Source organism: Rhea americana, unplaced genomic scaffold (assembly GCF_003343005.1).
Source record: "Rhea americana isolate MKP2758 unplaced genomic scaffold, rheAme1 scaffold_48, whole genome shotgun sequence".
NCBI lineage: Eukaryota > Metazoa > Chordata > Aves > Rheiformes > Rheidae > Rhea > Rhea americana.
Genome location: NW_028186623.1, coordinates 5588145 through 5603257, shown reverse-complemented (window position 1 = coordinate 5603257; position 15113 = coordinate 5588145). Strand labels below are relative to the sequence as shown.

The 15113-nt window shown below is 42.7% G+C and overlaps 1 protein-coding gene across 3 annotated transcripts in view; it reads right to left on the bottom strand.

Moving 5' to 3' along the window:
* Window positions 1-5259: 5259 nt before the first annotated feature.
* Window positions 5260-15113, bottom strand: part of NCAM1 (neural cell adhesion molecule 1) — a 141954-nt gene continuing 132100 nt past the window's right edge. For 2 of the 3 annotated variants that reach the window (XM_085316887.1, XM_085316888.1), the window contains 3 exons: window positions 12183-12390; window positions 11532-11648; window positions 5260-6026 (listed from right to left, as the gene is read on the bottom strand). In XM_085316887.1, the coding sequence (XP_085173013.1) occupies window positions 5906-6026; window positions 11532-11648; window positions 12183-12390 (446 nt within the window). In that variant the 3' untranslated portion in view covers window positions 5260-5905. Of the gene's footprint in view, window positions 6027-8695; window positions 9473-11531; window positions 11649-12182; window positions 12391-15113 lie in introns of all 3 variants that reach the window. The other variant, XM_085316889.1, reaches the window with a different exon arrangement.

Sequence of the window (15113 nt, the reverse complement as noted above, 5' to 3'; positions counted from 1 at the left end):
ACCATTGGTCTATGTATTGCGTTATTAGTTAGATGCCAATATATATTTGAAGTCGAGCTCCGAAATCCTCAAAGTGTCCCCGGACATCTCGGAAGAATCTTGGAAGACTCTGATAACAAGCCAACTCATTAAGATTGCTAGACGAGACAAGGAAAGAAAAATATTTTTATGGCAGACCTGCATCCTTCCGCTTTTAAGAAAATTTCCACTATATTCTAGTTTTGCAGAGAAACACACAAGGTTACAGTGCCGTGCAAGCGGAATATCTTGTCTGACCTTGCCTTAGCCCTGTTTTTCATACAAAGTTGAAGATCTGCAAAGCAGCCAGTTTAATACACCAGCAGTGCAAAAAGTTGTTCAAAGATAATACCAGAAGTACCAAATCAGCTAAGGAATAATTGTAAGATGGACCATATTAGGCTGGCACGATACTATCACGTACTGTAACACAGCAAGGGGATTGGTAGATTCTTAAATCATGGATGGATCTGGTGGTTAGTAAACTAGTGTATTGAGTATGTAACAACTTACTATCAGTTAAAAGTTGTAACAAAAAGCTGCTCAGGATCCCTTCTTGTGCTCCCAGCCAAGAGACACCTTATTGCTAGCAATAAAACTTTAAAAACTTAAAAATCTGACTCCTGCTGCTCATTACTGGTGCCCATGAATGAACAACAGAGAAAAGATGATTTTAGCACTACCTTCAGCCTATCCTGCAGTAAAAGGAGTCCAAGCGATCTGGGACATAGTGACTCAGGCTGACATCAGGGTGCAATGGKCTCAACAGGGGGAGAGAGAAGTAAAAAAAAAAATATATATATATATTAAGAATGGCAGGTCTGAAGATTGATGAATGGCTGAATAAATACAAGGATTTAGTAAAGAGTTTTTCAATCCTATTTGTCATTGAGCACAACTGTGACTTCAGTTAGAGAACTCATCACTCTAACACATGGGCATGTGCTCTGCAGAAACAATAAATTAGGCCAAGTGCCGCAGGCCCCTCTATTAATCTCCGAGAGAAAAGGAAAGACTATCAGGCTCCTGACAAGGATAGAGGTGCTGCAGCAGGAAACAAGTCCAACACTAGGGAACAGAGTCCATCCACTAGGCACTGTGCAGAGTTGGGACTGGCAGGATTCAGGAAAGGAGCTGCTACAGCCAGGCACACTACTAAAAGCAACCACAGAGACTTACCTTGAAACAGAATCAGTGACTTTTATCRATTAAAGCCTCCTGACCAGAAATCAGTTGAAAAATCTTTTGTTCAAAGGATTAGACAGGGGGAAAATAGTTCTTTTTCAGCAAATTGGAACCTTTAATCTGGAAATAAAGTCTGTCTTAACTGAATTTATGGAGCTATTAAACAGACACCTCCTCCCATACAAATCTAGAAAAATTAAATGAAGTTTCATATTTTGGTAGATTTGGGCCAAAAAATATTTTGAAAAAAAAAGGAAAAAATAGCAGAGAAGAAATTCTTTCTTAAGCAGCGCTTGACTTTGCAACTCTCCTGCAGCAGCAAGATGAATGATTTAATAGCACAAGTGAACCTGGGTCTGGGACTGACAGTATACCACGTGTATCTTGCCCACTCTCCATTGTCTGTGGTTCACAGATGAGCTCATCAGTATGTGAAATATGGAGAGGAATTGTCCACAGTAGATACCATGCAAAGCTGCTTTGGCAAAGGGTAAACAGTGGAAGGTCAGACCATAAACTCAAATTGCCATGGATGTTAAAACTTCCTCCTAAGTGGAAGCACAGTCTGCCTGTTGGCTAGCCACCTTGGTTGTCTCTGTGAGGGCTGGGACTCGGAGAAAGGCAAATTGCTTACGTAGAACGAAGTATTCAGGTCTTGAAAACTAGAGAGCACAGCACACGGGTCTGTATTTCAAACAGCYGTTTTTTCTATAGGATACTATTGTATGAAGAAATTCTGCACCACTTCGCACCACTTGAATAGCTGATCAGTGGAGTCGTACGATATCAGGTACTCTTTCTGCACGCTGCCACTGTTGCTGTTTAGAGATGTACCAGCTTGAATCGTACAGAGCGATTGCTCACCAGCACGACTGTGCAGATAGTTGCAGGTCCCTGCATACCTTCCACCTGGAGCCTCAGGCACATGCTTACTTCACGCTGTGAGTACGCCACAAAGCACACATGCAACCACAGGCCTGGGACGCCACGTTTGGGCACATGACATAGCAGACTATGTAAAGAAGAGTAGACTTTAGGCATGAGCTTTTTTGTAATTTTTATTTGAACACAGTATTCTGACAGAATGCAAAGTCAAAATCCTCAGTTAGTATCAGTATTTACACCGGTGAGAATGGGAACAAAGGTGGAATTGATGTTTCACTTGGTAAAAAGATTTTTTGTTTTTTTGTTTTTTTAACAAGATAGAAGGCCCCCAAAAGTAGGGAATGCTGGATGTCAATGGAGGGTCTGAGAACAACTATCAAAACAGCCTAGTGTGAAAATCTGGGGTCTGAAGGCTCCATAGAAAAGTGTGAAAATAAAACTCCACTCTAAAAGCTGAACAACTGGATGCACTATTATTTCATCATCCTACATATGGTGCAGCATGAAATGTAATCACTCCACAACTAGAAGCTGATCAGTCTGAGTTGCCGTATAGATATATATATGTATGTCATAGATACATATATAAACATACACAGCATAAACGGCATCAGGTTGGTCCCTCTTCACAGGTTTAAATAAAAGCAATGAAGCCTAAACTATCTTGGAAGTGGGATATTTCTAAATTTGAACAAATTATTCTCCATTAAGGGCAAGTATAAAAACACTCTTGAGAGTTAATCTACAAGCTTTGGGTATTGGGAGGTGTCRGGCAGGCATTAAAAAGAAGTTGGATGGACACTCCCAGTGTTCAGGCAACCACAGGGTTCATGTCTACTCTGGAATGACACTCTGTGAATCTTGACACAAACCCACCGCAGTCAGCACAATACTTTCTAATCGTGTGGCTGGATGTTGGATTGGGCCTTGAGCTGGTTACCTTTTAAGACAGAAATGCCAATTCAGGTAACAGTTACCACAATTTTCACCTGGCGGGTGCTGACCAGTGTCACTGGAGATGTTTCTCATCACYGGCGTTTTGCAGCATTTGTTTCCTATCTGCTGCTCAGCTCTCAAGTGGGTAGTAACTCATGAGGTATAACACACAGTTGACAAAACCAGTCAACAACTTCACAGAAACAACGAACAAATTGTAGTGGTCATCCCCAGAAATGGAGGTACACACTGTGTGCCCACTAGTCCTCTGCTGTCCCAAGCACCTTCCCCAGCTGTAGACCATCGTAGCTTTTTCTGCCATATTTATGGACTGCTTTCTTAGAAAAAGTATTCCTAGGGACCATGGACCAAATTTCCCCTTAAATACACTGACACTGTGGTGATGGGTCAAGCAAGGGTGAAATTTGACATAAGGCTTTGAATTGAAAACCCAACTGCTCTGATGGCCTGTTCAGGATGGGTATTGCATGAGTGTCTGTGCCTATATATACAGTCATCCTCCATTTCCATCCCCAGGAACTGAGGAAAAAAYGCAAAATAATCCCACACTTAGCAAATGACAAGACCATTATTTTTCACAGTTTGAAATTACAATCTAGTGATGTCACTGTTAAAGACTGCATAATTAGAATACACTGACCAGAGTGGCTCAAGGTATCTAAGCCAAACTACAGTTGCCCCGCTCCCCATCTCCTTCTGTTCATTACCTTAGCACAATGGAATGGATGCCAGAGTCAGCTCAGTYTGATTTTTCATTTAAAGGCTTCTGTTCCACATAAGAGTTGTTCTTTTTTTTTTTTTTCCTGAATATCTTTTTTCAAATCTGAACTATCCGCTACACCTTCCACATCCAAACTATGTTGAAGCTTTTATTATTTATTTCAATACTATGACAAAAAACACGTTTCACACTAAAAGTCACGCACCCACAGTGCACAAGCTTGCAGATCTAAAGTAGAATAAAAAAAGAAAACAGAAGAGAAAAAGAGAAAAAAAACCCCCACAAACTCCCAAAACAACCCCCAGAMGAAGGAAGGAACATCTCTATACAATGGGCTGGTCTTCTCCTACTTACTTCTATTTTTTCCTTGTTCAAGCCTCCTTTCTCCAAAATCTCAGTGTTACTCTGCAACTCCGAATGGTAACTGTCACTGATAAGGCCCTCCTACGTAATAACACGCATCCTACATCAACCTCCTTTTCTGACTGTCAAAGACATGATCCAAAGACCAATGTAATCAATGAGAGTCCTCRCATTGATTTCCAAGCTCTCAATCTCAAGGCTTTGATTCTGCAAAGCATATACAGATGACAACACACGCAATGGAGCTGCCTTTTCAGGATGTGTACACAGCATGACTTTTATGCTCATGAATCTGACACACATGAAGGGAGGACACTCCCTTTTCGGTGTACCACTCCTCAAACTATTTTCCTGAAGTGCATAAACTCTTTCCTTTTAAATCTGCTTTTTAGGGTCAAAGTAAATGGTATCTACTGACCTGCTAGGAGAGAACTGATACAGTCATACACCTGAGACTAGACCAGATCAGACCAGCCCTAGCTGTACTAACTCCCTTCTGCTTGTCAAAGCTCTGGGAAAGTTCCATTAAGAAAAGGGTAGAATGTCTTAGAAAAGCAGAGATTATATTTCTCTTATGCAGTCAGGCCCAAGTCCAGCAAGGGACTTAAATTTTTGCTAGCTTTAAGTATGTAAGGACTCTCACCAGCAACTCTCCTGTTCAAAGTTAAGTGTGTGTTTACGTGGATTGCTGGATAAAGACCTTGATTTGTGATAAGTGGTCTGAATACCCACAAAGTAAAGAAAAAAAAAAGAGAAAAGAAAAATAAAGAACAGCATTACTTTTCTTCTTACTCCAGTAAGAAATAATAATAATAATAATAATTAAAAAAAGATAAAGGGGAAACAACTACTGTAAACATCCATATTTAAAAATGTCTCCCTCTGCAAAGCAAGCATGCTACTAACCTAGTATCTATAGACCGTATTTACTTAAAAAAGGCAGCTATTTTACACATACATTTAAACACAACAAAAGTTAAAAAAAATTGTCAATTGTAAACACTGGAAAGAACAAAAGTTGGCAAAAAATTAACATAAATTTTAAAGAAATGTAGAGTCTGAATACTGCAAATTGAAATATATCCCCGAAGCTGCAATTTTGGCATTCTTCCTAAAGAAAAAAAAAAAAAAAAAAAAAAAAAAAAACCCCACCCCAAACCCAAACAAACATCTAACGTGGAGAACAGGATTCAGTCACAAAGAGCACAAGACACTTTGCATACTGAACAAATACAAAGTGAAGAGAAATCATAACTTATTTATGAAGCTTTACATATTTCAAACTTGACTGAAAAGTATAAAAATAAATTGTGGACTTTGTTCATTAAGTACCAGCTGCACCAAGTAGTACAAGTGGTTATATCTACTATACTAACCAAGGAAAGAATAGGGTCTTTTCTTTCTTTCTTTTTGTCTGAGACTAGTTGATTTTGAGCTTCCTAACCATGCTATAACTGGTATTTGCAATTTTGCTTATTTTAATATATACAGGGTAAGCTAAGCCCTGATTTGGTTGTGGGTTTAACCCTGGTTTTAAAATGCATTATTCCTTAAAAGCAAGTGCACAACAAATAGTTTTTTAAAAAAAAAAAAAAAAAAAAAAAAAAAAGAGAGAGAGAGAGAGAGAGAGAGAGATTCCCCCCATTTATGCATTTTCAGTTTTGTTTGTTTTTTAAAAAAAGGCAAAAGACACTAGAGGAATGAGATGTGTGGTGTGTTTTGTGTTTTAAATGCTCCGGTGAAGTTGTTCTGTCATTTGTTTTCATCTGTTGCTAATCATGCTTTGCTCTCATTTTCATTTGTTTGTGTGGCTTCGTTGGGAACCGTCTTGACTTCTGCTGGAGGTGTCTTAGTTTCCGTTGCTTGCACTTCAGATTTGTCTTCTACTGGGACTTTCCTGTAGAATAATCACCAAAATGGCACAGTTTAGAGACAGAGGTTATCTACTGGCGTATCTCTTTTTAAACGAGATGAATTGGTGATAACAAAGGAGTAAATTCTGGAAACACTCACAGATATCTCCTTGATAGAGCAAGATGATAAATGCAACAAAATTAAAATAAACCTCCCCTCCCCTCTGTTTAGCTCTATGGAGACGTTTCTTAATTTTCCTTCTGCCCTCAGTTAACACAGCAAGATGAGGTCTCAGGCAGCAGCCAGGATGAGAAGCACGCTGTGGTGTGAAACACCACAGAAGCAAAAGGAAAAACCACACGCAGTTGCAAGGAATTTAATTTTACCTATCACTCATTTATGTGACTCAAATGTCCAATTGAAAGAGACTGTAGCACAGACTTTTTAGCAGTAGATCTTTTTTCCTATAGGAAGCCAGTCCCAGAATTTCACACTATGTTGCAGGAAGAGAAATATAGCAGAAGTGCAATTTGTCTAACATATTTTCAGATGTCAAAGGCAGGTCAATATCTTCACAGGCTAAAGCTCACTCATCAGTCTGATTTTAGGCACTTTACTGAATAATCAGAGAAGCTTATTTGTCCCATCCCTTCGCAGTCGTGGGGAGTACTACATAAGGCAGATCTGGTTTTAGGTAGACAAAGCCTCCTCTTGAAGTGCCTACCTCATCTCATAAACCACGAATTTCTCATGAGAGTCTTAATTTATCCTGCCTAGCAGGTGAGGTGAACCTGAGCCCACAGTCAAAATACTGATTTGCACCAAGGGGAGCAGATGTGCGGCACAAGTTCCTAGGTAAAAGGTGGCTGTACTGAAATTCTTGGAATTCACGATGGCATCCAGCCAAATGACAGAAGCTACACGACTACTCCAATTTACACCAATTAGAAAGACTGTTGGAAGCTCTCCTGCCAAAGTGGAATCAGTGCACTACCTTGTGTGCCAAAACAATAGGCAGTTCTGCTCTCTCACTGACACCAATGTGGTACCTGCTGAGCGCTCTCATCTTTCTCCATTGTTTCATGCTGACTTCAGGGGCCCAAAGTCTAGTTAAGTCAAGACACAGGTGTTTTTAGGCTCAGATGCCATATAAGTACTTTGGGAAAAGGAATGGGGGACTCATTGTTTCCTATTTCCCTGTAAGCTCTCATTTCTTGTGCTTAAAGCCCTTCTATTTAAACCTACCATGAGGATAAATCTCAGCAAAGTCAAGTAAGTGCCTTTGTTTTTCCTCCCTTTCTCTCTCTCCCCACAGAAAACTCCTGGCTCGGGATTGGTGAAAGAAAGGACAAATATTTTGTTTCCATCAGTGGAGGCTGCTAAGATCATCCAAGAACGAGCTGTCCGGGTGCAAAATGCTTTAACCAGAGATGGAAGTAAATATTGGTCTTGGACACTACTCATGCATTCCTAGCACCCTGGTTACCTTMATTTGAGGGTCTAGCTAACAAGGAGACTTCTGGGTCTTTGTTTCACTACTTTTGCTTTGTTCACTGTGACACTAACCTGTTAGTTGTTACTGACAGCTGTGGAGGAACGGGAAAGGGATGGCTCAACAATAAAACGCTCATGTGGCTAAAGCTGTCCTTTCTGAGGTATTTTCATAGTCCTTTTGATTCTGGGACTCATCTGGGTTGGACAGAGGGCAGAAAGAGTACAGTTCTGCATTTCACCACGCCAAGAATTTGTTTTACACGGTGCACATCAAGCTATATTCATTCAGTTGAAACACTTCCTCACTATGGGCAAATCATTTTCTATCTTCCTTCAGTTCAAGTTCAAACAGTGAAAGCACTCTGGTTCAACATCTGCATAACAACCGGGGATCCTCCCTTCAGTTACCTGGGCGAGGAGTTAATGCTGCTTTCATTCTCTAGCTACAGTGTCTCCAGCCAAATAAAGTGCAGACTGGTTACAGCTAAGGAAAATGCATCCTCTCCAGATGGCATATGGCTCCAAAGGACCTCTAGAACTGTCCTGCCTAGCATGCTGATGTTTTCCAAATAAATCAGCTGAGTAGAAAGGAGATCTGTCACAATGGATGCAGACTCATTCCTACTACATCAGAACAACACACTACCAAATTATCCTTACCCTACTGTGATGCTGACTGCTTCCCCTCTCTCACAGGATCACATTGCCTTACCCTTTTGCTAGCTTAGGGACGAATCCAGAGAGGTACTAGGCTTCTGTGTTTCACGTGAGGCTAGCTTCTGCTCTGCCTTACAGTGAACTAAGTACTGAATGGCTCCAACTATCATGTTAACAAACTGAACTTGGGTGACTGTGCTCTGTGAACTGAAGGAACTTAGTGCCTCTGAGAACAGCACCTTCTTTGCACCAAACTGAACCATTTCTGCTCTCTTTCACAGAAGAAGAATCCAGAATTGGACAAAGCTCGAAAAAAAATCTAAAGAATAACACATAAATGATAAATGCCTGAAACTGCCTTTTCTTTGCTGCTCTGACACAATCTGTTTCTGCTTTCCTCCCGGACTTTTAAAGCCAAGCCCCGCCTAGTGGGTTCACAGGTGAGTTAGTTTGCTAAGGAAATAATGAGATTAGTTAAGAGAACATCCAACAAGAACACAGCACAAGCACTAGTGCACAAGAGACAGCACACAACCAACAGAAGATTAAAGGCAGCCATACTCGGTCTTCTCAGGTGCAGCAGGTACAGAGCTGTCTGCAGTGGAAGAAGCAAGCTCATGAGCCTGCCCGCTAGTCACACTGGCAGGAGTAGTAGTGCCAAGAGCTGCAAAAACATCCTTAGCAAGATCAATGTCTGGTGTCTTGAAGGTCCCTTCGTCCATTTTAAAGTCCTCATTCTGGGAGGGGATTGTGCTGCCTAAAGCAGCCTCGCTCTTCAAATTGCTTGGGTTCTTGGCTGTCTCTGTTGGGCTCTTCACTGTACTAGGCTGTACAGCTTCCTTTTCGGGGCTCTTGGTGCTTGAGAACTCCTGCTTGGGCTCTGTTGGAGCTGGAGGACTAGCGAGGTTTGCAGGGGTTGGGGCAGCTGACTTGTTACCAGGTACCACTTTGGAGGTCTCGGCCATGTTAGCAACAGCACTGGGGCTGAGCACTGTGCCTTGGTTGGCCAGGACACTTGAAGACAAATTATTAGTAGTTGGAGTAGAGCTTGGGGTATCACTGAGATCAACAAGGGGGGCCACCTTTGGGGTGGAGGAGGGTTGTGGTGAAGAGACTGAGGCAGCTACCCCTTTGGCAGTGGACTGGCTAGGCGACATGGAGTTTGAGTCAGGAATGGCTGTGGCTGGCAGGGCAATACTGGAAGTCAGTGTAGTGGTCTCGCTGGTAGGGCTGTTCTGAGCAGTGGCAAAAGTTTCAGTGATAGTGTCAGAGTTAGTGGTGCCCGTGGTTACAGAAGGCAGCATGTCCTCAACGGTAGCTGCAGTATCAGCRGGGTGCCTGTGAAGAGGACAGGAGTAGAAGAGAAATAGAGACAATGAAGCCCATAAATGACAGTAGGTGAAAGAGGAACAGAACATAAGTGCGAGAACGCAGGCATGCGGCACAGCAGCAGCAGCATGACGTGTGATTACAACACACACAGAGAACATGGAGGCAAAGGAGGAGAAACCCTTCAGAAGTCAAACGTGCAATGGGTAACAGGTGCTTGCTGGGGAGATCAAAAGGCAACCAGGAAGAGTAGGAAGAGCAAAGAGGACATCCTACAGGAATGGCTTGTTCACATAGATTTTGGTGCAAGTCTTGGCCAAACTTAATCCCAACTGGCAACTTGTAAAAAGACTCTTTCTCTTTTAGTCCAACTTCCTTCCTCAGTCTTTTCCACCTAACCTCACAATGAACCTTTCTCCTCATTACTCAGGCTTGTAGCCCTGTGCCATGCCTCACCATGAACAAGGTCCAATGTAGGGCCCTGAAGCCAGTCCCTTGTCTTGCCTCTGCCTTCTGCCTGCAGGTCTAAGGGGCCTTCATCAAGCCACACAGTATGCAACTCTTTCTGAGACACACACATAATATACACACATGCAGCTTTGAGATGATGTTTTCTAATCTTCTGAGCAGATTCATGTCTGTTGTTCTAGGTGGAACAGGGGTTACTTTAGGACAATCAGTAACAGGACAGTGTAACCTTGCTTTAGCAGCCATAAGTATATTACTGGCTGAACGTATGGGAATGCAAGGCTAGAAAGGAAATGGTTGGGTGAAAAACCAGCATGCCTGAGAACACCACCTCAGGCTTATTAACCAAGGAAAAACCTCTATAGAGGAGGAGAATTGAATTAGAACTCTGATAAGAAACTCCAAGAAAAATATGAGAATATAAATCCATATATTCCACAGAGCTGCACAGCTGTATTTCAGTGTTGCTTGTGGACGTGGCTTCCTCTCTCCTCTCACCTCATAGAGATTTCCAGCAGTCATATTACTAGTGAGTCCTACTGCTAATCTGACCATCTCACCACTGTGATTGCTCCACTGAAGGAAGAAAGGACCTCAACTTGTGCCATCAACCCCAAACCTGAGCCAAGTATTAACCCCTTAAAGTAATTATGTCTTCTTCAAGAAYTGAACGTTAAACCTGTGGTGAAAAATTCAACGTATAAAAGAATGTTGTCAGTGCCCACAGAAGCTTCGTAACGCATCTAATTTCTATAGAACAGAATAGTTCCAGCAATCTAAAACCTGATTAGGGTGAGCTCTTTTCCTGTTCATGTCATAATCAGCTCCAGATAAGGTCATTTGAAGCCAGCTTTATGCCAGAGATGATGCAAACATACAGAAATGGCACAACTTCTCTGTTAGCTACTACCCCACAGCATTTCAACAGCTCTTGCCATTACTACCCCAGAAGCTGTGGAACAGGTACCCAGAGGGTACTAGAATTGTAACACTTTAGGAAAGGGCCTAACGTAGACACTGGGCAACTCTTAACCAAACCTTGCCAAGCTCGGGTAGCATAGATACACAGACCCAGGCTCTAAATAAGTTCTCTGACATAAACAAAACACGTACATAGCTTTCAACCCTCTCTCATCTCAAGGAATAATCAAAATTGCCATGCCACCCTCAGCATCCACAGCATAGCTACCCMTGTTGCTATCAGTGAAGACAGGTGCTGTCAGGAGGTGTTCTCACACTCATTTGGCACACTAGAGAAGAGCTTGGCCCGAAGTCAGTTACAGCTTGGGGCTGCTTTTGCTCTTGATCACTTTCAACGAACCAGGAGGGGTGACTGATTTACACTCTGGACAGAACTGACAGAGGCAGTCCTTCAAAGCAGCAGACTTCATTCTCCTTCTTTCCCTTCCAACACTAGAAATAGAAGAGTCACTAAATCTGGGGGAAGACACAAGGGATTTCCTCACTGCTATGTCAGAAACGGGGCATGGACATTTTCTCCTCTCTTCCTGCCCTGAATCGTGTACATCAGAGATCAGGGATTAAGGCAATTGAGGACACTGTATTGACCCTATGCTAAGATTGCCTAATATCAACATACTCTGGCTCCGTCAGCGGTGTGGTCTCATTGGGCTCTGTATGTTTTCCCCCATCATGGTTAGGAGTCCGTTCCTCTTCAGTCCGCACTTCCACAATAGGCTCCTTGGATTCATCTTTCCTGTAACAAGGGAATTGCATGGAGATTGGTTCCTGTCCATCCTAGATATCCTCCAGCAAAGCCATGCCTCCAACAGATGGTAACTGACAGAAACAGATTTGCCTGTACAGCAACTTAGTTTTTTGCCACTCCACTTTCCAGCTGTTACCTACAGCACAGAAGAGCACTGCAGCATCCAGCATCTGGGTCAGCCATTTGCTGGCCTCTAACAGGAATGGGACAGAAACGAACACACACCCGAAGAAACCCTTGCCCAGATATATAAAGCAGAACCAGGGTAGCCCCAAACCTTTTCACAGCCCCTTTTTTCAGAGATGGGGCAGGCAGAACACTCTGAAATACATTTCCCCCCAACCCCCAGAGTTGAAGAGATGCCTTCAGAAGTGTAAGTTTCCAGGAGAAGGAAGGACCACAGGTTCAACCTCTTCTGGATTAAGTGTGCCAAAAGGTACCATAGAACCACTTCAGGCTGAAGGGATACAGTAATCAACAGAAGGACTGAGACAAAGGAAGCAACAGAAGGACAGTACTCACGAGAAGGCAGCTTTGCCCTCTTCCATGTCTTTGCCCTTGGCTCCTGGGCCAGATTTCCCACATAMGTTGACAGCAATGCACATCAGCAGGCCACACTTGTTCAGGAAGTAGCAGGTGACATCCACAGCCACCAGGAGCAGCACAAAGATGACAATGAGGATGCCTACGATGGCAGCAGTCCCAAGGCCTGATGTGGGGCTAGTGCTGGCTTTAGAGACCAAAAAAGAAGAAAAGAAAGCATTAAAAAAAAAAAAAAAAAAAAAAAAAAAAAAGCTAGGTCTCAACTCTGGCTATGCTGAGATGAGTACGTATGGAAGTTTTCAGAAATCATACCTTCTCGTTAGCAGCCTCATGTTATAACAAGTATTTTATCCTAGCGACATGTGGTAAAATTTGCCTGAAAAGATAGATTCAGTAGGATTTCTCTCATCTCTACTGGGCTACAGCCTGGAAAGTAAACTATAGAAAACTCTTCTACTGTAGCATATACCCAACTGAAGAAGTACAGGGCTCCTGTTCCCCTCCACCACTTCTCCTTCCCCTCCCAAGGGAGAAGGGTCTACAGAATGACTTTGGCACTGCCAGTTGGTGTAAGGACAAGTGTCATGTCTGGAAATGAAGCCTGGACTCTGCAGTAAAGCTTGCCCTGCTGGGACACAGAACACAGTGAAATATTTGCAAAGTCCCAGTGTTGATTAGCCTGTTATACGCAGAAACTAAACCCAACCCAAGTAGTTGACTGGCTCAACAGGCCTTATTAATAGTATGGGTCTTGCACGGAGCTCCCAGTCTCTCAGTAAGTTCCTGCTTCCAGGCAAACACTCATGTGCGCAATGCCTCCTAAGTCCTACCACTTGAGGTCAACTTCCACCAGCATGAAAGAGACCAAAACAGTCCTTGGCAGAGATAGATTGGCATCTCACAGCATCCAGGGATGTGATCGAGGCATATAGCAAAACTGGGACTCACAGTCCATGAAATGACAGGAGGAGCCAGACTTTCTAACGGGTCCCTCGGGTCCCTTCTCCCCAAGCCTTACTCTAAAAACCACAGAACTGGAAAGATCTGCTAACTTCTGCAAAAGTATGTTTTGAAAGAAGGTGGTGGTGGGTTTGTCCCAGAAAGGAGGACCAGTAGTTCCTGAAGAGAGAGGAACTACTCCTCTCCTCTCCTCTCCTCCTCTCACAGAAGGCACATGCATGCCTACGTGCGTAGAGGGAACAGGGCCAGCAGGCACCTCTGCAGGACAGTCACAAGCGTAGGATTTCTACAAAATGAAAACTMGAGAGTTTCTTCAAGGCAGCAACCAGGCAATAAGCAATGAAATCCAACACAGAGGTAAGAGACTTAAGCTCATATACGTTCTAGTATACAGTCTGACTGAACTTCATGCTGCTATCTGAAACTCACAAACTTAGATGATTTTGAAATTTGAAAAAAAAAAAAAAAAAGCGAGACATTTACATACGTAACACAAATCTCCATATTTACAATAGCTAGGCAAATCTATCTGGCAGTCTAGAGTAAGCCCTCTAGAATCAGAGCATGAAACAGTAGTAGAGCAAGATGACCTCAATCAGGCAGCTCCAGAACTGCCTTTTCTACTGCTTAATTACAGCTTCCTCTGACTTCATTCCATGTTGTGCTAGCAAGACCTGACCATCCCCCTGCTGAAAGAAACCCTTTGTATTCCATGACTCATTTGCAGTCTGCAACCTGTCAACACCTTCATTTCCTCAATGATATTCTAACATGTATCTGAAGGGAGAACAGTTACTGAGACAAAAATCTAAAACCCCAAACCAAATGTCACAGTCAAACAAGACTTGAATCTTACAGTTCCTATTATCTGTTGCAGACATAGGCAGCTTTTAAATAGCAGAGTAGCGTAGTCTAGAGTCTTTGACTCTGCCAGAGCCAAGGTCTTGGGCTCTGTTTTTCTCCAGAGTAGGCCACTGCATTACTGTGCATTTGACTTCTTGTTGTGTATTTACTTTATTATTATTTCTTTCTCTGATAGGGGATGACAGCAAAAATGAACAGAGATTGGATATGGTTCAGCATCTGGAAAGCAGAAGAAAAGAGGAAGAAAACTCCTCCTTTCTCATGCAAGAGCCAGCTATCAAGAACTGAATCAGAGAAACAAGAGTGAAAAGCAGAAAGCTTCTCTTGTCTAATTCAGAGATCTTTGATCTGATCAGTTCACGTTCTAGGAAGCTGGGAGTGTTGTGGCTTGGATACAGACAACCTAATCCAAAGAGCCTTCTGAGGAGGCAGACTGTAAAGATGAGCAGACTGTCACTCTGTTGACATTATTCTGGTCATAGTAGCTGCCTGCTCCACCACATCAACCTCCAAACACACTTCCCCAGCTATGAAACTGACAAAAATACCCAGCTTTTTCCAGTAGAAAAAAAGAAGGGCAGCAGRTAAGAGGAGGAGCTGAAGAAGACTCAGAAAATACGAGAGATTGTCCATAATGGTAGTAAGCTTAGGGAAAGTGCTCCTGATTGCAAAATGTCACAGGCTTTCTTAGAAGCAGGGTGTGGATGAATGTATCAATTCATCACATTCAAGACTTCGATGGTCACAAAGCCAATACACATAGCATCAAATGCTACCAGCAGGGCCTTCCCAGCTCTCTTACTGTCATGCTCTGAACACAAACTACCTTTTGTTTCCCTTGTTTTGTTCAGAATGACTCATCTCAAGCTGCTGAGCTGTAGACACAGCATTTGGCTGTTGGATCATACAGGTTAGCTTCTATCAGATGTACCAAATCACTCCAAAAGCAGCTTGTTAGTCTCAGAAGTCATGTAATCCGCTTCTCATAATTGGGTTGGGCACTCAGCAAAGGTGTGTGCAGCTGACAGATGTTTACTTAGGCCACTGAAGAGGATCAGCACGCTTGTCTTTGTCCTTAGAGGTCTG